Here is a 24,759-nt window from a genome sequence, read left to right as displayed (position 1 = left end):
TTGGGACGCTATAGTCACATCCAAGGATGGTAGCTATGCGAGGGTCGCCCCCTCTCAACTCTCATTTTTCTCATCCCAAAAAAAAAAGAGCTTGTATTATAGTAGCCGATAGAAATATATATAGACATAATAGAATTATTAAAAACTAAAAGTCATTTCATTGAGTCATCAGAAAGCTAATTTTCTGCTAGAATTTCAAATTTAAATATATAAAGTTGGACGTATTTGTGCTTCTCCAGCATGATGAATGGTAAGGGGATAAGTGTGAAAGGTAAGCATTCTCGGCCGGTATATGTTTTCCTTGAAACTAAAAATTGATTGATAGTATGTTCTTGAAGATGTTTTAGGGGTCATGCGATCATCATGATGGTTCACAACAATCACTAGCCATCAGGCTTGTCTTTCCTTGGTGGCTACTTATTGAGTTTGTCGCTAGTTGGAAGGTGATAGAGTTATCGGCATCTCATTGTCCCATTGCATTAAAAATCTACTCTATAGGAGAGACTTTTTATGTAAATATAAAAGAATTGCAACATCTTCGACATCATCTATGCCACGAATTTAGTGAAGAGCCATTCTTCCACTTCTATTTTCATTTGTTACTATCTCATTGTCCATAGTTTAGGGAGTTTTGAAGTTTTTCACAAGGAAAAAAAATCAAGAGGGAGGACAATCCATGAAATCAATGGTCCATTTAAGATGTGTAGCTTATTCACCAAAAATTGGAAAAGAAAAAACAGTTTGATTCCCCCATGTGAAGCATCTATTCCATCTACTAGAGTACATATGAAATCTTCCTCACCATCGTTAGTTGACAAATGGTGATTTGATTTCTTCTATATATCCCAAAAAGAAAAAGAAAAGAAAGGAAAAAAGAGGGAAGTGCACCCCACCCCTTGTTACTTCTTCTTCTCAACTGATTCCCACTCACATTTAGTGAATCGGTAGTAGCTTAGCATCCATATAAGATTGGAGGAGATCATCACCGGCCAAACTACAGCTAAAATATAGAAAAAAAGGGATCCTAAATAGTCGCTGCAAATAAATAGCCTCTGATTTGAATTTCTGATGTCTGATAGCAAAATTAGATGACTTCTACCTGTCTAATAATCAAAAACTATCCTCAGATAAACAATTTATGTTGGCTTGGATTTAACAGATCATCCCATTGGAAAGTCAGAGAATGCCTTTGATTTGTATATTCCCAAACACTCAAGTTCTAAGATTATCAAAAAGAAAAAGATAGACAGCAAGAGAAAAAAAACATATATTGCATAGACAGCCAATAGGATGTACCAATCCAAACCATCTCCATTCTCAGATATGATAAGCATGCAGTGTTTAATCAATTAACACAATTAAATTGTGAACAGAAAGGAATCTTCAATTTTTAGCATAGGCTGAAAGGGATTACCATACTAAACACAAGTAAAATAGAACAATAAAACTTAAACTGTAGGATTGATTGTTTCAAAGTTCATCATAGACATGTGGCACTGGTATTTCTGCTTGGGGAACTGCATTTTCATGAGCTGGTGCATGATTCAAGCCATCTCCAACTGCCGCTCTCTGGATTTCCACAACCACCTCTTCATATCCTTTTGAACCTGCCTTGATGGCTGCAAGCAGCTTCCTCTGCAACTTTAGCAGCCCAACCCGCTTCGACACAACATACAGCACCGCCGATAAGAACATGAGAAATCCCGTCACCAGTATCACTCTGCTTGGAGTATAGAAATAATGCATGTTAACCGGAGTTTGGACTAAAAGAAATCACCATCCCTTATCTTCAGTAGCCTTGCTAAAAGCTCCATCCAAGAGAAAATGGTTTTTCCCTTTTAAGACAATAGTTTAATAGTATTTCCTGATAGCTATGCAACCATAAGGATAGATGTTTACCTGTCCATAACATCTTGACGTTGCATTGTGGAAAGCAAGCGACGAGTGTGCATCAACAAAGAGCGGTGTCCTTTGTACTCACCTTCAGCTTTCTTTAGAACACTTGTTGATTCCTCCGAAAAATACATCACATATATGGAGCATCACATTCTACTGTTAATAACATAATGATGCAATAATGTAAGTATATGTGTTACATCCACAAATGCAAAAGAAAATCTAAATTGCCTTAACAAATTTGTAATCAAGGCAAAGACTCGTGCCCCATCACCAAAGGGGGGGTGTACTTATGCACAAAATCTCACACAGTCTACAAGATTGCATTTTCGTAGTGATGGGCCTTAAGCTCTAGTCATATTCCCTCTCCTAAATTATGACTCCTTTTGGAATGAGTTTCTTTCCTTTTCATTGTTCTTTGGAAAAAGGTTTAGGATGAGTCCTCCCATAATAACTTCTAAATAGGTAACATAAGCTTGGTTTGGGACATTTTTAAGAGAAATTTCTACTCGAACGATTCAGTTTTTATGTAGAAATAAAACTGAATTACCCCCTTCACCCTCCCTCTTTCTTTCTAGATATCACAGGCAATACTATATTTCTTTCAAAATAACTTGAATAAGTAATAATCTGATCTATCAATGACAATGCAAGAGAAGCTTACACAAGTCCTCTAACTGGATCTATCTATGAAATGAAGGTAGCCATGTACTTGAGATCCACATTAAAACATATGATAGTTTGTTTCTCTTTTTGTTGTTTAAAAAGACCATAAATGCAGAAGCATAAAATATCACTGGAACCAAATTTAAGCACTAAGCTTGAAGAAAGTTACAAACAACATTGTATTGGCAAATCATGATTGCCAGTATAACAACCATTATATAATTAACAAACAGCAAAGCAATAAGGGATCATACCAAAAGTAGCCAATGTGTTTGCACTTCTATCCACCTCCTGTGGAAAATTATGGAAAGACAGTGTTATAAAATAGATCTACCTATTAGGTAGCCATAAATCAAGACCAACTATCATTATTCAAGTAATCACACCTGAACCATCAGTTGACGAGTATGCCGAAGGCTCTCAGTAATGCTTTCTGCAGCAAATGTCATCCCAACCTTTGACCTATAAAATCAGGAAATTAAACCACTGTAATATGCCTCTTAGTCATAATAAGTGGGAGAGATTTATTCATAAACAACCATTACAGAGTTCGCCCTAAGAAGATAACCAACTCAAGAAAGCATCTCAGTCTCAATAAACCAAGGCATGGGCCTATAATTATTGAAAATATATAAGATCCTTGGATTACAGCCTAGTGCAGTGTTTCTCAACATCATCAAGAGTGTCAGAAGCTGCCCAGCCCTCAACTTGAGAAACTTTAGACCATAGATGAACTAGAACCATCACCACATTTGAGTCATTCTTTTTACATGAAAGGGAATGGGTGTTTCAATGTCTAGAATGCTCTTCCACATTGTCTGGGCTTTGACTATCAAATAAAATCTTATTTCATCTTCAAACAATAACACAAAGAAAGAACAGCAACAACAATAATTAAAGTTTGTACCATCTAGATGAAGGTGTCTACATCAGGCTGTTCCACTAAAAGATTGGTTAAAATTTTATAGCCATCAATCAACCCTGCATTAAACCTTTTTCTTTTGGTCTTTCTACCCGCCTCATACCTTAGCAGAAAACAAGATTATGCACAAGAAGCATAACCATGCAATAACTTTTCTTTACCAAAAATATAAACATGAGAATGCATATAAACTCAATTGATTGCACTTTATAATTTAAGATGATGAACATTTTAAGAAGGATATTGCATGAATAAAAAATTCTTAGAAATTACTTGTTTTACTAAATTCAGAAAACATAGTGTAAATTATGCCTGCGGATTGTAGACTCTTCTCCACCTCCTAAAAGAAGCTCTCTCTGCAGATTTAGAATCCAATATTGGCAGTGGAGCAGAGTTTTTAAGAGAGAGAGTCTGTAAGGATCATTAATTGCTGTTGAAGCTTATGTGGAAACTTGATAGAAGGATTCACATCACATAATGAAATACAGCAAAACTGTAAAGGATCATCAAATTTGTCAAAGCTAGCGCACAAATTTTGTAGGATGATTCACATTGCAGAATGAAATTAACAATCTAAGGACATCTAAAGAGTTCAATCCCAAGTTTGAAAGGAGGTCTCACCTCCTCCTGAGCAGCTTTTCGGATGTTCTTCTTTGCTTGCAAGTTAGCATTCCTTAGGCTCATATGCAAACTGAAAACATGAAGCAGGGCTAGCAATTGTTAGAAGCATAAAAATAAAAACTGAAAAAAAATATGAAAGGTACTCGTACAACTGGAGAAAGCAAATAAGCAGATACAAAAAAAGATATAGCTAGGAAACGAAAAAAGTCTAGTAATCATTAGTAGATGGGAAGAGCAAACTCATAAGAGTTACTTCTGGTATTGTTTCTTCCATGATTCTAAAGTTGAATGTGCAGACTGTGATTCTTCAATCGTAGGCAGCTGTTGGAAAAGAAGATCAAGCCGAAACTGCATTGATCTAAGCAATGCCAGACCATCCTGTGCAGCACCATTCAGTCTAGGAAGAAAATTTGCCTCCTCCGTCCCTCTTCTAGACTTTCCACATCCTTCAATGGCTTTGACGTGTTCCTGGATTTGTACAACTGTCTGATCCCACTCCTCCACATTCTTGACAGCCTGCACAACCTCATCCATTCTGACCTGAAAGAGAATAGATTAACAACAATTCATATATTAAAAATAAAGCATAAAATTAAAGAGGAAAAAAAACACTCACTACCATAAAATTAAATTTGCTTATCTCTATTTCATGGACGATATGTATAAAAACAAGACAAACAGAATAACAATAATTTATCTGTTAATATAACACCCCAACTTTACTAAGGAGAAATAATAAAATAATGAGAAAGTGCATATAAATAAACAAATAATTGAATAATAAATATTCTAAAGTAAAGAAAGGAAAAGAACATCCAAAGAATATACTAGTTTATTATGAAAATCCAAAAAAGCAAAAGAACATCTAGGAAGAAAAAAATGGTGTCCACTAAACAAACACCAATAAGAGACAAATATACAGGCCAGGATTTCAAGCAAAATAAAATAAATTATTTCTACTAAAAATTGGATCAAACAACTTAGTTCTGCTATCTTTTTTGTTCCACCAAATCCGGTAATGATTTATTAATGGAATATCTAGATGTCCAACATGAAACAAACATGAGTTATGAATTTTGCATAGACACTTAAACTACATGATTCATGACCAATATGAAATTGAAAAATTTGAACGCAGCGTAAGATCTCAAAACATCTGCAATATCAAAAAGATGATGTTTCAGTTTGTGTGATGCATAACGACTGACTTTCAAAATCCAGGCGCATAATTTTAACTGATTTTAGGATGTCAAAAATTTAGTAATATAAACTTATATGACCACTCACCCCCTTATCAACTTTATCTTCCCTCACCCCCTTATATGACCACTCTAAAAGTAATATACACCCCTCATATAATAATGTACATTACGATCTCCATAGCATTCATGTCTGAGGGCAAGACACCTGTAAGAATTTCTGCTTCTGACACCAGTGCCTTGGAACAGGTACTGTATTCTGATATGCTTTCAGAAAAACTAGCAGCTTTGGATCCGCTGCTGTTGCATCCCATACCTTCAATCATGTTTCACAATGATGTTTCCACGAAACAAAGGATGCCAATCTTTCGCACTAAATACAGATTATTAGCTTTAAACAATAAAGCATAAAACAAACATGGCATAGAATAATGAAAAAGCAGTAGTAGTGACAAGTAGACAATACCTGTGACTCAATAATCCCTTGCACCACACACTCCATTTACTTCTTGTTTCTCCCACGATTCCTTTCCTTCTACAAACAAATCACACATCACTATTATGCGATATCTCTTCTGTTACAGTGGAAAAAATTAACTTCAAAAGATGCAGCATCCTGTATGAAAAGTCAATAGAAAATTCTGCAGATTAATAATGATTCAGATCTTAAGTTCTTCTGGCTTTCCGTGTTTTCCATATAATAACCAAGATTTGATATGTGAAATATGCTTCAAGACTGGAATTAGGCTTTCCTGTTTGGAACAATCTGCTAAAGTCTTTCTGCATTCTAAAATTATATCCCATTTTTACTTTAAAGTACAAACATTAATCTAGGTGGATGCCAGGATCACACTTAAAACATAATTCCTACCAAACAAGGTCATTCCAACAGCAGCCAAACTACAAAAATCCATCATCATCTTTAGGTATCTATGGGTTAAACAGATTCCATCACTCAATTTCAGTGATCTCATCAAAGACGCTCTGAAGCTTCACTTTCCTGTTCTTTTCAAGTAATGAATTGCCATAGTCATTGGTCACAATTCCAGTCCATGCTCAAGCTCGCTCTTCAAATAATTTGACTATATACAAGTTCCTGTCAAGTGCAAAGAATTGCCACCAATATTAGACATTTGCAAGAAATCATCGGCTAAAGATCAAGGTTACCCCATTGAAACAAAGGTTGTTTTCATCTCCCCATCATGCACATTTTCTAATCATCCTTTTGGTGCATATGTTGTCCAAAGGTACACTCGATCTTAGCTTACAATGCATCTCTGTTGTAACATGACCCCACCTCATATTGTTTCCGTCTGAAATTTATCTTTCGCTTTAAATATTTATAAAATCAAGTAGCACTGATCAATGTCTCAGTTTCAAATAGAAAGGAAAAAAAGGGTACCCACGACAAAAAGAGTAAAGAACAAGAAAAGAGAGAATGCAAATTTGATTGCAGTCCTAGCCTCTGAGGCATTTCGTCAAACATCTTGCAGTGGATAAGAAGAGAAGGTAGGCCCATGAAATGAAACGATTTGGTTGTGAGTATATACCCTCTTGATGCTTAAATCCAACGACGGAATATAAATCCAGCACCGCTTTCATAAAAGAAGACAAAACCCACTAAATTTTTCAGGGGCAAAAAGAATTTACCTTTTTGAGGCGGAGAAGAAACGAGGCTTCCACCCTCGACACAACTCGTTTCTAAGAGCCTTTTCAGGAACATACTCTTCTATAACAGCAGCAGCAGAATCTTTGAAGCTGAACTTCTCAAAAACGTTCTTGACGTCTTCCAGAAAATCCTCTTCTATATCAGCCTTCTCAGGAACATACTGTACCTCAACCGAGAAAGCCAGAGAGAAAATCAGATCTGACGAGATCGAACAAGTAGATGACAAACATATGTGGGGCGTTTAGAGTCTTCTTTAAAAGAAAAGATTTCTCAAGATCAAATTGGACGGCATCTGTTAAATTTTTTATGTGATAATAGAAAGAGATTGTAATAGGCGAGAACAAAGAAGGGAAAAAAATAAAATCTGAGGCAATAGAAAGAAGCAAGAGAAGGCATTCATTGGCCCGTCTTACCGTGTGGAAGAGCGAGAGCGCGAAAAGCTCCGATTCTAATTTCGTCTCGTCCTGCAGAGAAGTGAAGGGAGAGGTTCAGACTGATTTTACGATCAATTTTTTAATAAAAAATAAAAATAATTAATGATCAATTTTTTAATAAAAAATTTAAAAATAATTAAAGAATAATTTTATGATCAATTTTATTAATAAAAAATTTAAATAATTAGCAATCAATTTTATGATCATTTTTTTAATAAAAAAATTTGAAAATAGCTAGCGATTGATTTTATGATTGATTTTTTCATAAAATATAAAATATAAAATAATTCAAAATTTGACGATCGATTTTCGATCATAAAAATAATTAGTGATTGGTTTTGAGACTAATATATTAATAAAAAATTAAAAATATTTAGCGATCGATTTTGCTATCGATTTTATTAATAAGAAAATTAAAAATAATTAGCAATCGATTTTGTGATCATTTTTTAATAAAAAATTTGAAAATAGTTAATGATCGATTTTGTGACTGATTTTTTTATAAAAATTTAAAAATAAACAGCGATCAATTTACGATCAATTTTATTAATAAAAAAATAATATTTAGATATTAATTTTGCGATCGATTTAATTAGCGATCAATTTTGTTATCGATTGTTTAATAAAAAATTAAAAATAATTAGCAACTGATTTTAAGATCGATTTTTAATAAAAAATTTGAAAATAGTTAGGGATCGATTTTGCGATTAATTTTGTTAATAAAAATTTAAAAATAATTAGCGATGATTATGCAATCGATTTTTTAATAAAAATAAAAATAGTTGCATCGATTTTATGATCGATTTTTTTATAAAAAATTTAAAAATAATTAGCAATGGATTTTGCAATCAATTTTATTAATAAAAAAATTTAATAATATATAGTGATCAATTTTGAGATCGATATATTAATAAAAAATGAAAAATAATTAGCGATTGATTTTATAATTAATTTTTTAATAAAAAATTTAAAATAATTAGTGATCGATTTTACAATCAATTTTATTTATAAAAAATAAAAAATAATTAACGATCAATTTTATTAATAAAAATATTTAAAAATATTTAGCAATCAATTTTAAGATTAATTTGTTAATAAAAAATTAAAAATAATTAGTGATAGATTTTATGATTGATTTATTAAAATAAAATAAAATTCATTAGCGACCAGTTTTGCAATTGATTTATTAATAAAAAATTTAAAAATAATTAGCAATCAATTTTATTAATAAAAAATTTAAAAATATAATTCGAGTAAAATTATTTGAAAAAATTGATCATAAAATTATTTATAGATTAAAAAATAATTCAAATATTTTACGATCGATTTTTCAATCATAAAATTTTTTAATATTTTACAATCAAAAAATCGATCGCAAATGTATTTTGCAACTGAATATAATTTTTTTATTTTTTTGAATATGATATAATTTTAGAATTTAAAGATTATTTTTATTATTCATTATCTAAATAATTATCATTAGATCATCATTATAAAAGATCATCTTGATCTGATAGTCCTAGCTATGTCAATCAATAAAATTTGATTTTGATGGCCATGAACGATCGGGTGATGATCTGATAGATAAAAAACATCGATAGATCCAAAAACTTACTACGATGATCTCAGTGATATTTATAGTATATTATCAAAATTTTACTTCAATCAGACATCATTATCATGATCAATTTAGCATGAAATAATTTGGATCATTAAATAAAAATTAATGATCAAAAGGTCAAACGATGTTCGATTATGAAATAATTTTTTACATAAATGATCTTTGTTACTATTTCAATTGTCTGTACAATGGTGATCGTAAAATTCGAACCGTGCATATAGGAACCATCCATATTAAGCAGATCTTACAAAAGTACAACTACCACTACTATAATAAGGGCCTATAGCAGCGGTTACTACGACAACGATTTAGAAAACTGCTGCTATAGAACCTATGGCAGTGGTTATTACAAATCGTTGCCATAGGTCGGATCTACAACAGTAGTTATTATGAACCACTATCATAGGTTGGACCTACGATAGTGATCATTGTTGAAAGTTTTCAAATCCATCGATGGTCTCTATCTGTCAAATCATTATACGGTTGTTCATAATTGTTGAAATTAAATTTTATTAATCGACATACCTAGGACTACCGAATTGAGACGGTCTTTTGTAACGATACTCTAACGATAATTATTTAGATAATGGATGGTGAAGATAGATTTTAAATTCTAAAATTATATTATATTTAGAAAAAATTATATTCTACCAGCGGTAGCAATTATCGTGAACCGCTGCCGTATGTTGGACCTACAGCGGCAACCAAGGGCAACCGTTGTCGTAGGTTGACTTACTGCAGTGGTTATAATCAACCGCTGTCATAGGTCCAACCTACGGCAGCGGTCAATGGCAACTGCTGTCGTAGGTCCAACAATGGTTCATTCTAATAGTCCCACATCAATTGTGGAAAAAAGAATGAAGGGTATATAAAGGTTTAAGTAGTCAATCGCCAGCGGTTGAGGGCTTAGCATTTCTCCGTGGGCCCCACCATCATGGGCCCCTTCCCCGCCAGCCCCGCTAGATGCCATGCCACTGGCACCGTCGACACCTCCTGATGGCCACCATCGCCGCCGGCACCACCCAGCGCCCACCACCGTCGCTTTTTGCCAGCACCCCTCGACCGTCGCCAATTGCCACTGTGGGCCCCATCTGTCATCGTCGTCCTTTCCCGTTGGTCGTCGACCATTGGCAAGCAGTCGACCGGCAACTACCAGCAATCATCCGACCCCTGATCGATAATTTTGATCGATCAAAGGCTACGGCATTGATTTGTCAACTGCTACCATAGGCTTTATGGTAGCGGTTGACATAACCGTTGTCATAGCTATCAACAATAATTTGGGAACCGCTACCATGGCTTGACAAACTGCTGCCATAGGTGATCTATAGTAGCAGTTGATATAACCACTGTCATAGCCAAATAAAAATATTAATCGATCAAAGGCTATGGAAATAGTTTGTCAACCACTGCTGTAGCTTAAAAAACCACCGCCATAGGTGTTCTATAGTAGTGGGTGATATAACCACTACTATAAGGAAAAAAACTTCTACCATAGGCTACGACGACGGCTACAATGGTAATAGTTATACAACCATTGCCGTAGGCTATGGCAGCTGTTTCAAACCGCTACCATAGGTTTTTTTTTATAGTAGTGTACTTAAAGACTTTAAGAATGAATATCAAGAGACATATAGTTTTAGATCGTTCATATACATGCGGTTTGAATTTTACGATCATCACCATAAAAATGATCAAAATAGTAGCAAAGATCATTTATTTAAAAAATTATCTTAATCGGATGTTGTTTGGCCTTTTGTTCACTTATTTTTTATTTAACGAGTCAAATCATCCCGTGCTAAATTGACTGTGATAATGATGTCTGATTGAAGTAAAATTTTGATAGTGTGCTATAAATATCATCGAGATCACTATTGCAAGTTTTCGATTCCTCGATATTTTTATCTACCAGATCATCATACAGTCGTTCGTGACCGTCAAAATTAAATTTTATTAATCAATATAACTAAGGCTACTGGATCGGGGCAGTCATCTGTGATGATGCTCGAACAATAAATTTTTAGATAATAAATAATAAAAATAAATTTTAAATTTTAAAATTATATCATATTTAAAAAAAATAAGAAAAAAATTATATTCAATTGCAAAATATATTTACGATCAATTTTTCAGTTGCAAAATATTTAAAAAATTTACGACTGAAAAATTGATAGCAAAATACTCAAATTATTTTTTTAATCTATAAATAATTTTATGACTAATTTTTAGGTCATAAAATTAATTTTTGGTGATTCAAAAATCAATCGTAAAATTATTTATAGATTAAAAAAATAATTTGAGTATTCTGCGATTGATTTTTCGAACGTAAATTTTTTAAAATTTTACAACCAAAAAATCGATCTAAAATATATTTAAATTAAAAAATAATTAAAATATTTAAATTATTTTTATTCTATAATTAAGTTTATGATCGATTTTTAATTGAAATTTTTTTTAATAAATTACAATCAAAAAATTAAAAATAAATTTGAATTTAAAAAAAAAATAATTTTCGAACCCACCCTCTTCTTCTTACCAAAAAAAAAAAAAAAAATCCTCTTCTTTAAAAATTAATTCCCCCACACCTCCTCCCTCCCCGCCCCGACGCCCCTCCCACGGTCCCACCCCTCCCCGCCCCACCCCCCCACTTCCTCCCTCCCTGCCCCGGCGCCCTCCCCCTTTGGCTCAAACCACCCACCCCCTCCTCCCTCCCCGCCCCAACGTCCCCCATTGGGCTCAAACCTCCCCACCCCCACTCCTCCCTCCCCGCCCCGGCGCCGCCCCCCCTCTGGCTCAAACCGCCCCACCACCCCTCCTCCCTTCCCGCCCCGTCACTCTCCCTCTGGCTCAAACCGCCTCCCCCCTCCTCCCTCCCCGCCCCAGCGCCCCACCCCTCTCTGGCTCAAACCGCCCCATCCCCCTCTTCCCTCCCCGCCCTGGCACCCCCCTCTGGCTCAAACCGCCTCCCCCATCCTCCCTCCCCACCTGCCGAGCTCGCGGAGGGCGTCGACATGAACGAGCGTCACCGCGCGGGCGCACAGGGCCATGCCGGCCGCCTTACACCCATCCCATCCGGCGCCACTCGAGGTTCCGCCGCTCCTCCGCGCCATCCCCTCGTGGTCCCCCCTCCCGCGGCCGCCCGCCCGTGGTCCCCCCTCCTCCGGCGCCACCCACGCCCGCCCATGGTCCCTTCTCCCTCGGCCGCCCGCCCCACCACCCCGCCCTCCACCCCTCGGCTCCGCGCTTCCCTCACCCGGCGGCCCCCGATCGCGCCCCCCAACCACCGCGACACCCGGCGGCTCCGGGCACCACCCGCCCCAGCACCCGTGCCACCCCCGGCCCCCCGATCCACAGAGACCGTGAGCCGCGAGAAATGGGTTCGGTCCACGGCTCGCTCCATGGACCGCGCTCCATTTTTTATTTTAAATAATAATATAAAAATAAAATATATAAAAATAAAAATAATATAATAAAAAATAAAAAATAATAAATTATTTTAAAAAAATTTAACGATCGATTTTATAATCGATTAAAAAAAATTATAAAATTTAAATTATTTTTTTAATTTTGATCATTAAATTGATTGTAAAATTTTGTAATCAATTTTGTAACTGATTTTTAAAAATAAAATATTATAAAATTTAAATTATTTTTTTGTCACTAAATAAGTCGTAAAATTTTGTGACCGATGTTGCAATCGATTTTTAAAAAATAAAATATTACAAAATTTATTTTTTTTAAATTTTGGCCACTAAATCGTCATAAATTTTGCGATCAAAAAATATTTGCCACTAAGATTTTTACAACCAATAAAAATTGATCGTAAAATAAATTAATAATTAATTATTATTATTTTACAATCGATTTTTTGATCACTAAATTTCTGTTCCCTGTGGTGAATGTATAGCTTCAGTTTCTAGAACTATTAAAGTAAAGATTACATCTTTAAGACTCATTGCTATTATATAATTATATTTATCAATTACATATATTATTTAAAATTTATAAATATATACTAAATAAAAATATTTATAAGTTTAGAGAATTCAGATTATGTAATGCTTCAAAGTGCAGAGTGAATTTATCATTACTAAAAGAAAGTATTAAAATTTTTAAGATCAAAAGACCAAAAGTTTGATATTCAATTTTTTAATTCTCTAACTAGAAATTAGAAATACTGAACTATGAAAATTGTTTGTCACAAAGAAGAAGTGATTTTGTAACGAAGGAGAAGTAGGGTTTTTTGGTTCAGACTTCAATAAAGGAAAGGAAAAAATTTAGAGGATAACAGTAATGAAGCGTTGCTAAGGATAACAGGGCCAATCAAAAGCTAGACTCTATTTTAAGAATTATATATTAGTATCTATATATATACATATATTACAGTTCATGGTCTGATCTCATCTAATATTTTTATAAAATTAGATTAGACTATTAAACTATTTTATATAAAAATTATAAATCAAATCAGACCATTTTAGTTTTCAAATCAAACTATACTGATAAAAATGGTTTGGTCTGGTTTGATTTAATGATTTGAACCATTTAGTAAATACCCCTATACACATTTATGGGCCACTTCGATTTGAATCGGTTTTTTTCTAAACCAAAATTAAAATCAAATCAATTTCATAGATCGGTTCAGTTTAAATCGAATTTTGCTAAACTAAAATTGAAATCAAATCGAATTTAAAAAAAAATGATCCAAACCAAACTGAAATTAATGGTTTGAATCGATTTTGCATTTTGAATGAATTTTCATGCATACCCAGATTCAGATCATTTGCATTACTCGACACTTTATATATAAAATCATATTTAGACCGTACTATACGTAATGACTATAATAATTATTGTCTTATGATGTGAAAAATAAGTTTTCTATTACATTTTGGAACACGGGCTCTCTACTGTGCATGCGATGCACCATACTGTATGGTGCATTATGTGCATTGTCCATCATACGATGCATGGCCATGCATAGCATACATCGCAGTTTTCTGTGTGTGCGGCCATCTATTATCCAATGGATGGTACTGCAAGCTGTATACTGCACCATGCAGTGCACATAGAGGATTCGTGCTCTACATTTCAGACACATCTTTTTTTTTTCTTTTTTTTGCTCACAGGTCATTTGCTTATTCACCAAGTTTCTCGCTTGCTCACCGTCTTCGTAGCCTGCTCATGACTCAGCAAATCGTTTGCTCATCAAGTCTATCACCTGCCCAATATAACCCTATCGCTCGCTCATAAAGTATATCTATAAGAGATAGCTCAAGCGAACTCAATGCACGTTTCTATTTTGGGAAATTTCCATTGATACTAAAATAATTTGACTTTCCAAAAAAATCATTAATGCCTTTGATAGCATGTGATACATATCCAAGCATGGGGTAATTAGATAATGTGAATGACTGAAGTCGTTTATCCTGATGCAAAATCTGTAACGATGCATACAAGCGATTGCCTCTATAAATACCCAATGGGGGATGTCTCAAAGGCCAGACACACACAGAGCAAACTTCTCTCTCTTCCATTCCCTCCTATCAAGTTATAGGCATCCTAAGGTTCTCCATCATGCGGTTGTTCGGTTTATGGTGTTATGTAGTCCACTTGCTATCCCAGTTTCGGCTATGACTCGCCATTATGACTTCGTCGTAAGTTTAACTCCATCAATTTTGTCATTTGAGGTTTTCCATATGAAAACAGATTTTTTGGAAAAAGATTCACATATATACGTGTATGAAGCTTCTCCTATCTGCAGCAATATTATTTAAGCAATCATCATGGACCATGGGAAAGATATACGCATGATTCAAAACTATCAATTTATCATGCAGCAATTAAGCCAGCCCATCATAGTGACCATATCATGCGTAGACATCTATGAGCTCCAATCAAGGAAAAATTCAGGGAACAAAAAAAGAAAAAGAAAAAAAACTAAACATAAGCTAGCCATATGAGCATGTTTTCAGATTGTATATATGTAAATCTTTTTCCAAAAAATCTGTTTTCGTATGGAAAACCTCAAATGGCAAAATTAATGGAGTTAAATTTACGATGAAGTCATAATGTCGAGTTATAGCCGAAACTGGGATAGCAAGTGGACTACATAACACCATAAACCTGAACAACTGCATGATGGAGAACCTTAGGATGCCTATAACTTGATAGGAGGGAATGGAAGAGAGAGAAGTTTGCTTTATGTGCTGTCTGGCCTTCGAGACATCCCCCATCGAGTATTTATAGAGGCAACCGCTTGCATGCATCGCTGCAGATTTTATGTCAGGATAAACGGCCCCAGTCATTCGCATTATCTAATTACCTCAAGATGCTGAGCAAGCGAGAAACTTGGTGAATAAGCAAATGATCTGTGAGCAAAAAAGGAAACAAAAAAAAAGATATGTCTGAAATGTAGAGCATGGATCCTCTGTGTGCACTGCATAGTACATATACAGCACGTAGTACCATTCATCGGATAATAGATGGCCGCACACATAGAAGACTGCGATGTATGCTGCACATGGCCATCCATCGTATGATGGACAATACATGTGATGCACCATATGGTGTGGTGCATCGCATGCACAGTAGAGAGCCCGCGCTCCAAAATATAACAGAGAACTTATTCTTTGCATCATAAGACAATAATTGTTACAGTCACTATGTATAGTATGGTCCAAATATGATTTTATATATAAAGTGTAGAGTAATGCAAATGATCTGGGGTATGCATGAAAAATCATTCAAAATGCAAAATCGATTCGAACCGTTAATTTCAATTTGGTTTGGATCGATTTTTTTCAAATTTGATTTGATTTCAATTTTAGTTTAGCAAAATCCGATTTAAACTGAACCAATCAATGAAATTGATTTGATTTTAATTTTGATTAAGAAAAAAACTGATTCAAACTGAATTGACCCATAAATGTGTGTAGGGGTATTCACTAAATGGTTCAAATCATTAAACCAAACTAGATCAAACCATTTTTATCAGTATAGTTTGATTTGAAAACTAAAATGGTCTGGTTTGATTTATGATTTTTATATAAATTGGTTTAATGGTCTAATTTGATTTTGTAAAAATATTAGACAAGACCAAACCGTGAATCATAATATATGTGTATATATGGATACTAATACATAAATCTTAAAATAGAGCCTAGCTTTTGGTTGGCCCTTTTATCCTTAGCAGCCCACTTCATTACTACTATCCCTTAAATTTTTTTCTTTCTTTTACTGAAGCCTGAACCAAGGAGCCCTACTTTTCCTTCATTACAAAATCACTACTTTTTCATCACAAACAATTTTCATAGTGCAGTGCTTTTAATTTCTAGTTAGAGAACTGAATATCAAACTTTTAGTCTCTTAATCTTAAGAATTTTAATGCTTTCTTTTAGTAATAGTAAATTCACTCTGCACTTTAAAGCATTGCATAATCTGAATTCTCTGGAACTTATAGATATTTTTGTTTAATAGTGCATTTATAAATTTCAAATAATGACACATAATTGGTAAATATAATTATATAATAGCAATAAGCCTTAAAAATGTAATCTTTACTTTAATAGTTCTAGAAACTGGAGTTATGCATTCACCACAAGAAAATAAGAATTTAGCAATCAAAAATTGATTGCAAAATAATAAAAATTAGTCACTAATTTATTTTGTGATCGATTTTTATTGGTTGCAAAAATCTTAGATGCAAATATTTTGCAACCAATTTTTTTCGAACGTAAAATTTTGTGACCGATTTAGCGACTGAAATTTTCAAAAAATTTAAATTTTGTAATATTTTATTTTTTTAAAAATTAATTATAAAATTAGTCATAAAATTTTATGATCGATTTAGTGATCAAAAATAAAAAAAATAATTTAAATTTTATAATATTTTATTTTTTTTAAAATTAATTACAAAATCAATCACAAAATTTTGTGATCGATTTTGCTAACGAAATTAAAAAATAATTTAAATTTTATAATATTTTATTTTTTAAAAATTATTGCAAAATTGATTGTAAATTTTTTTAAAATAATTTAATTTTTTTAATTTTTTTTATTATATTATTTTTATTTTTTATATATTTTATTTTTTATATATTTTATTTTTTATATTATTATTTAAAATAAAAAATGGAGCGTGATCCATGGAACGAGCCGTGGACTGAACCCATTTCTCGCGGCTCATGGTCCTCTCTGTGGACGGAGGGCTGAGGGTGGCACGTGTGGTGCCAGAGCCGTCGGGTGTCATGATAGTTAGGGGGCACGAGCGAGGGCCGTCGGGTGAGGGAAGCATGGAGCCGAGGGGTGGAGGGCGAGGTGGTGGGGCTAGCGGCCGGGGGAGGGGGACCACGGGGGGATGGCATGAAGGAGCGATGGAACCATGGGTGGCGTCGGATGGGATGGGTGCTGGGTGGCGACGTGGGCTTGTGCGCTCGCACGACGATGCTCGGCCACATCAACGCCCTCTGTGAGCTCGACAAGTGGGGAGGGAGGAGGGGGGAGACGGTTTGAGCCAGAGGGGGGGGCATGCTGGGGCGGGGAGGGAAGAGGGGGGTGGGGCGGTTTGAGCCAGGGGGTGTTGAGGATGTCTGGTGAGGATACCACCTCTACAGAATCCTTTTGATACCATGCATTGCACCAAAAAGAAAGAAGAAATAAAACGAAACAATCAAATATATGGATTAGCTAAAAAAGGCTTGCCTCGACAGGGCATGCAAGCTTCACTATGAAAAAAAAAAATACAAGAAGAGATCACACCCTCAACACTCGTACACCCATTCTCTCCCTCACAAGAAGCTCTCTCTTATAAAAATTCTCTCTTTAGGAAGATCCTTCTGAACCCCTGAAGTAACCGCTGTCCGCTGCCTGACAGCCTACCTGAAGCACCCTACTCCTGCTCTCTGTCGGTGCCTCTCGATCTACTGCTGTGATCCTCTGCCGAACAATCAAAGCAACCACAGTCTCTGTTCTATCAACAGGGGCCTTTAAAGCCCTGAGTCTGTGCCGAAATAGGAGTCAAAGCTGATGTTGGACTCCTCATAGCACCCAAACAGCTCCTAGACCTATCAGATTAAGATCGGCTCCCATCCTAACATACATCGCACAACATGAGTCTCTGATCCACAAAAATACCTGGTAGAACATGAGAAACCAGCCCGAAATGATCTTCGATTCATGGTGGACCGTGTGAAACTAAGGGAAAACATTCGCCCAATCCACATGGGTCCCCATGGACCGCCGGTCCACACATTGCGCATGGACCATGTGAGGAATATTGTGCGGGCTGTGCAGCATGAACCCGCCTGGGCCTAGGCCACATATGCGCACGCCCGCCGGGCCTGGGCCGTGCACTGCACGTGCCCATGCATCTGCACACTAGGCTGCACGCTCGTGATCGGGCTGCTTGCCACCATGTACGGTCATGCCGCCACGGCCTCCATTGCCTCGTGGGTTGTGCCACCTTCTCCGGCTTCTTTCGTATGTAACTTCTTCATCTAGACTCCGTTTAGACTAATCTTAGGCTTGTTGGACTCCATTCGTTATCGCGGACCTCACTGTGGACTCAGTGTAGATCGAATCTTAAGATATCAAATTCTAACAATCTCTATCTAGACTAGATATTCGACCTCCTCCTAACTTTGAGAGCTAGATATTCGACCTCCTCCTAACTTTGAGAGCTTCTGGATCTCCTCGCCCCCATGCCATAGAGCAATCACCTGCTGATCATGGATGGACAAACATGGGAGTCGAGCTAGGCTGCTCGATCCCATCTCCATCGTATGCTGTGCTCCTTCTGATTTGAGATCTGCTTGGGGTATCATCCTACGGCAATAGGAATCTCATCTTGTGATATCGTCTCTCATCCTCTCGAGTCTTGCATCTCGTATCCGATCCATCTCAACCTAGAGCTCCACCTCGCTTTGAACTCCTCCTGGCTCTTGAAGCTCCACCTCGCATTGAGCTCTCCGTCAGGTAGTAATATCCTCTCATCCTCTTCTTTTCCTCCAAAATAACCCTATCGCCATGCAACACCTTCACGATTTCTCCATTAGCTACCATCCTATAGCCTCTTAAATTCAGTCTGCTCAGTGAGATAAAATTTCATCTAAAATCGGATATCTCTCGAACCTCCCCCAATCTCTTCACTGCACCATCATGTGTCCTCCAGCTGACCATCTCGATGTCTTTGATCACACAGCTCGATCTATCCGATAGATAAACAGTGCCCTCACTGCTCTCTAGGGAGTCAAACTGCTCCTCTCTGTAATATACATGATAGGTGCATGCAGAATCTAAAATTCACTACTAGAAAGAAGTAGATACCTCGTCAGATATCTTCAGAACATCACCCTCTGACTTGCTACTGGCCGTTGTTGTAGTAGCTCTCATCTGATCCCTGAGTTGAGAGCAATCTCTGACTAGATGCCCCAACTCGTCATATCGATAATATCTGATCTTGCTCAAGTCCATTGTCTTAGACTTGGACCTCCCTTATTGTGATCTTCTATCGCTCCATCTACCGCCTCCTACTCCTCTAGAAACTACTAAAGCTGAGCTGCCATTAGAGCTCAAAGTTGGGTTCTCCGTCCTAAGAACCTCATTCTGAAGAATCGCAGCGGTGACCTCGTTCATCTTGATAGTGCTCTTTCCCACTAGAAAAGCAGTCACCAGGGACTCATACGAAGGGGAAGCAATGCTAGCAAGACCAGCATCCTGGTCTTCTCCTTAACTTTCTCGTCAATGCTGACAAGGTCGGTGAGAATCTTCTAGAAGTGGTTGAGATGCTTCTACACACTCTGTCCCTCAATCATCTGTAGCTGGTAAAACTGCCTCCAGAGGAAGAGAGTGTTGGTGAGAGATTTTGCTATGTATAACTCCTCAAGCTTCGATCACAGCATCATCGGAGAAGTCTCCCCAAGCATATGGATCATCACCTCATCTGCTAGGTACAATTAGATCATACTCATCATCTGCATCTGGAGCCACCTCCAATCCTGCATCTTTATGATAGTTGGCTTCTTCTCGCACAAGAGAGCATTGATCAATCTTTGCTGGATGAGCACGTCCTTCACCCTTGTCTGCCATAAGAAGAAATTGCTCTTTCCATCAAATCTGTTGATCTTCATCTTGATTGCTCCTATCTTCTCCATCTTCAATCTTACTCACCACTATCGTAATCTGTGTTTTGGTATCGCCTCCCTCTGATATCATTTGTTGGAGATGTCTGGCAGGACACTACCTCCATAGGATCTTTTTGATACCACGCATTGCAGCAGAAAAAAAAATAAAATAGAAACAATCAAATATGTGGATCAGCCAAAAAAGACTTACCTTAATGGGGCATGCAAGCTTCATTATGAGAAAAAAAAATTACAAGAGGAGATCACATCCTCAATCCTCATACACCCAATTTCTTCCTCACAAGAAGCTCTCCCACATAAAAATTCTCTCTTTAGGAAGATACCCTTGAACCCCTGAAGCGATCACTGTCCGCTATCTGACAGTCTACGTGAAGCATCCTGCTCCTTCTCTCTGTCGGTGCCTCTCAATTTGCTACTGCGATCCTCTGCCAAACAATCAAAGCAACCACAGTCTCTATTTTGTCAACAGGGGCCATTAGAGCCCTGAATTCGTACCGAAATAGGAGTCAAAGCTGATGTTGGACTCCTCACAGCACCCAAACAGCTTTTAGACCTGTCAGATCAAGATTGGCTCCCAACCTAACCATCCGATTGTGCAACATGAGTCTCCGATCCATGAAAAACCCCTGACACTGCATGTGGACCGCGTGAGGAATATCGTGCAGGCCATGTAATGCATGCTCGCCTAGGCCTGAGCCTCACCCGCGCATGCGCGCCCGAGCCTGGCCGCACATCATGCACGCCTATGGGTCCACATGCGGTCGTGCTGCCACGGCCTTCACCAGCCACCCGCCGGCCTCCATCGCCTCGTGGGTTGTGCCACCTTCTCTGGGCTTCTTCTGCATGTAACTTCTCTATCTGAACTCTATTTGGGCTGATCTTGAGCTCGTTGGACTCCGTTCATCATTGCGGATCTCATTGTGAGCTCAGTATGAATGAATCTCAAGGCATCAAATCCTAAAAGGGGGCATCGGGGCAGGGAGGGAGGAGGGGGAGGCAGTTTGAGCCAGAGGGGGGCTTTGGGGCGGGGAGGGAGGACGGGGGTCGGGCGGTTTGAGCTAGAGGGGGAGTGGCACCGGGCAGGGAGGGAGGAGGGGGATGGGGATGTTTGAGCCCAAGGTGGGGGCACCGGGGCAAAGAGGAAGGAGTAGGGTGGGGTGGTTTGAGCCAGAGGGGGGCACCAGGGTAGGGAGGGAGGAGGGGTGTGGGGTGGTTTGAGCCAGAGGGGGGAGGGCGCCAGGGTAGGGAGGGGCGCCGGGTAAGAAGAAGAGGGCAGGTTTGAAAATTGAATTTTTTTTTTCAAAATTTAAATTTATGATCAATTTTTTGATTATAAAATATCAAAAATTTTTGTGACCAAAAAATCGATCACAAACTTAATTATAGAATAAAATAATTCAAAATATTTTAATTATTTTTTGATTTAAATATATTTGAGATTAATTTTTTAGTTGTAAAATTTTTAAAAAAATTATGATCGAAAAATCAGTCACAGAATACTCAAATTATTTTTTAAATTTATAAATAATTTTATGATCAATTTTTTGGTCGTAAAAAATTAATTTTGCTATCAAAAAATTGATCACAAAATTATTTATAGATTACAAAAATAATTTGAATATTTTGCAATTAATTTTTTGATCATAAATTTTTTTTAATATTTTGCAACCAAAAAATCGATCACAGATGTATTTTGTAATCGAATATAATTTTTTTTATTTTTTTAATTATGATATAATTTTAAAATTTAAAGCCCATCTTCACCATTCATTATCTAAAAAATTATCATTATAGCATTATCACAAAAAATTACCTCGATTCGATAGCTTTAGTTATGTCGATCAATAAAATTTGATTTTGATGGTCACGAATGATCGCATAATAATTTGATAGATAAAAAGCACCGATAGGTTTGAAAACTTACAATGATGATCTCGGTAATATTTATAGCACACTATCAAAATTTTACTTCAGTTAGACATCATTATCATAGTCAATTTGGCACAAGATGATTTGATTCGTTAAATAAAAAATAAGTGATTAAAAGGCCAAATAGCATCCGATTAAGATAATTTTTTGGGTAAATAATTTTTACTACTATTTTGATCTTTTGTATGGTGATGATCATAAATTCAAACTGCATATATATGAATGTTCCAAAATTATATGCCTCTTGATATTCATTCTTAAAATCCTTCGGTATACTGCTACAAAAAAGACCTATGGCAGTGATTTAAAATTATTGACGTAGCTCAAAAAATTATTGCTGTAGCCTACGGTAGTGATTATATAACTGCTGTCATTGTAGCCGTCGTTGTAGCCTATGACAGTAATTTTTTTTTTATGGTAGCGATTATGTCAACCGCTATCATAGAGCATTTATGGTAGCGTTTTTTAAGCTACGACAGTAGTTGACAAATCGCTTTCGTAGCCTTTGATTGATCAATATTTTCATTTGGCTATGGTAGCCTTTGATCGATCAATATTTTCGTTTAGCTACGGCAATGGTTATATCAACCGTACTGTAGATCACCTATGGCAGCAATTTTTCAAGCTACGACAGTGGTTCCCAAATCGTTGCCGTTAGCTACGACAGCGGTTATATCAACCGCTGTCATAGAGCCTATGGCAATGGTTGACAAACCACTACCGTAGCCTTTGATCGATCAAAATGATCGATCGGGGGTCAGACAATTGCTGGTAGTTGTTGGTTAGCTGCTTGTCGGCGGGAAGGGGCGACGATAGCAGATGAGGCCTGGGGCGGCGATTGGCAGCGGTTGGGGGGCATCGGCAAAGGGGGGCGGCAGGCGGCAGGCACCTGGGGGTGTCGGTGGTGGGCGGCGGGCGGCCATCGGGAGGTGCCGATGGTGGCGACGGTCGGGGTGGCATGGCATCTAGCTGGGCCAATGAGGGATGGGGCCTATGGTGGTGGGGCCCGCGGTGAAAATGCTGAGCCCTCCACCGCTAGAGATTGACTATTTAAACCTTTATATATCCTTCATTCTTTTTTCCACAACCGATGTGGGACTATTAGAATGAACCATTGTTAGACCTACAACTGTGGTTGCCATTGACCGCTGCCGTAGGTGGACCTACGACAGCGGTTGCCCTTGGTCGCTACCATATGTCCAATCTATGACAGTGGTTCATAATAATCGCTGCCGCTGGTAGAATATATATATTTTTTGAATATGGTATAATTTTAGAATTTAAAGTCCATCTTCACCATTCATTATCTAAGTAATTATCGTTAGATATTATCACAAAAGATCATCTCGATCTAGTAGTCCTAGATATATCGATCAATAAAATTTGATTTCGACAGCTACAAATGATTGTATAATGATCTAATAGATAGAGATCATCAATAGATCTGAAAACTTCCAACAATGATTACTGCCGTAGGTCTAACCTACGACAGTGGTTCGCAATAACCACTGCCGTAGATTGGACCTATGGTAGCGGTTTGGACCTACTGCAGCAGTTTATAATAACCATGCCATAGGTTTTATAGTAGTACTGTTGTCCAACTATGCAACCCAAGAGGGGGAGGGTGAATTAGATTTTTAAATATTTAAAAATTAACTTACAACTATGAAGATTATTTAACAATGAGCAGGATAAATGTGAAGAGTGAAATTTATGCAAGGTGTAGAAGTTGGATGCAAGAATGCAAGAAGATAAAAAAATTTAAAAGGAGAGCAAGTAAGCACAACACAAACAAAAATATTTATAGTGATTTGGTGCCAACCTTGCACCTATGTCTACTTCTCAAGCTCCTACTTGAGAATTCAAATCCACTAAATCGTATTCAACCCGAATACAACGTCAGAACCTTCTACTCTAGCTATTCCAAGCTAGAATACTTATTTCTCAGGTACAAGCCAATCCAATACAATCTGATTCAAAGTTCGAATCAATCTTTTCACATTTTGAAATCCTTCCAAAATAAAATATTGACTCAAAATAGAGTATAGCAGTTAATTACACAGAAATACAGATGTAGCTCCTTTAATGAGCAAATAAAGCTTTAAATACACTTTACACAATAAGAACAAAGCTCTTCTGATTTTTTTCAAGGTGGTTGAAGATTTGAATGAGCTCTTGAGGGATTGGTAAACTTGAAATAAAAACTTCTTGAACTTTTAAGAGGGTTCTTGCTTAGGGTTGGAATGAATGCTTGAAGAATCTTTTTAAAACCTTGTTGATTCCTCCTTTAATGTCTTTTATAACTTCAAATGATGGTGGAGAGTAATCTGGGCTGAAATAGAGCTGTTGGAGCACATTAAATGGCATTAAATGCAGCCAAAATGAGCTAAAAACTAGCCGTTGTGGAGTTTTTTTGTCATAGGAGTCGACTCATAGGATCGACTCATGCACAGGGGTCGACTCATGGGGTTGACTCATGCACAGGGGTCGACTTATGGGGTCAGCTCATATGGCACAGAACAGAAATTGATAGTTCTACATCTTTGGCTTGCACAGCAACAGAGATCGACTCATAGAGTCGACTCATGCACAGGGATCGACTCATGGGTCGACTTAATTGGGTGTGCCAGCTAAAAATAATATACCGTTCAGCCCCTT

General features: G+C 36.9%; 2 protein-coding genes across 2 annotated transcripts in view; one reads left to right on the top strand and one right to left on the bottom strand.

Annotated features, from left to right (window-relative positions):
* LOC140850864 (uncharacterized) overlaps positions 1-24,759 on the top strand; it is a gene marked incomplete in the record, with an annotated part of 68,752 nt that overhangs the window by 17,304 nt on the left and 26,689 nt on the right.
* On the bottom strand, positions 1,323-7,465 carry LOC105037166 (uncharacterized). The gene is made up of 12 exons (XM_073251703.1): positions 7,387-7,465; positions 6,955-7,133; positions 5,771-5,839; positions 5,513-5,620; positions 4,359-4,645; positions 4,106-4,175; positions 3,785-3,840; positions 2,949-3,024; positions 2,817-2,853; positions 2,352-2,353; positions 1,900-2,012; positions 1,323-1,720 (listed from the first exon to the last, which is right to left on the bottom strand). Exons 3-12 carry the CDS (start codon positions 5,804-5,806, stop codon positions 1,471-1,473), a joined length of 1,035 nt encoding a protein of 344 aa, XP_073107804.1. The 5' UTR covers positions 5,807-5,839; positions 6,955-7,133; positions 7,387-7,465; the 3' UTR covers positions 1,323-1,470.

Source organism: Elaeis guineensis, chromosome 2, assembly GCF_000442705.2.
Source record: "Elaeis guineensis isolate ETL-2024a chromosome 2, EG11, whole genome shotgun sequence".
Taxonomy (NCBI): Eukaryota; Viridiplantae; Streptophyta; class Magnoliopsida; order Arecales; family Arecaceae; genus Elaeis; species Elaeis guineensis.
This window is presented reverse-complemented; position numbering and strand designations above follow the sequence as displayed.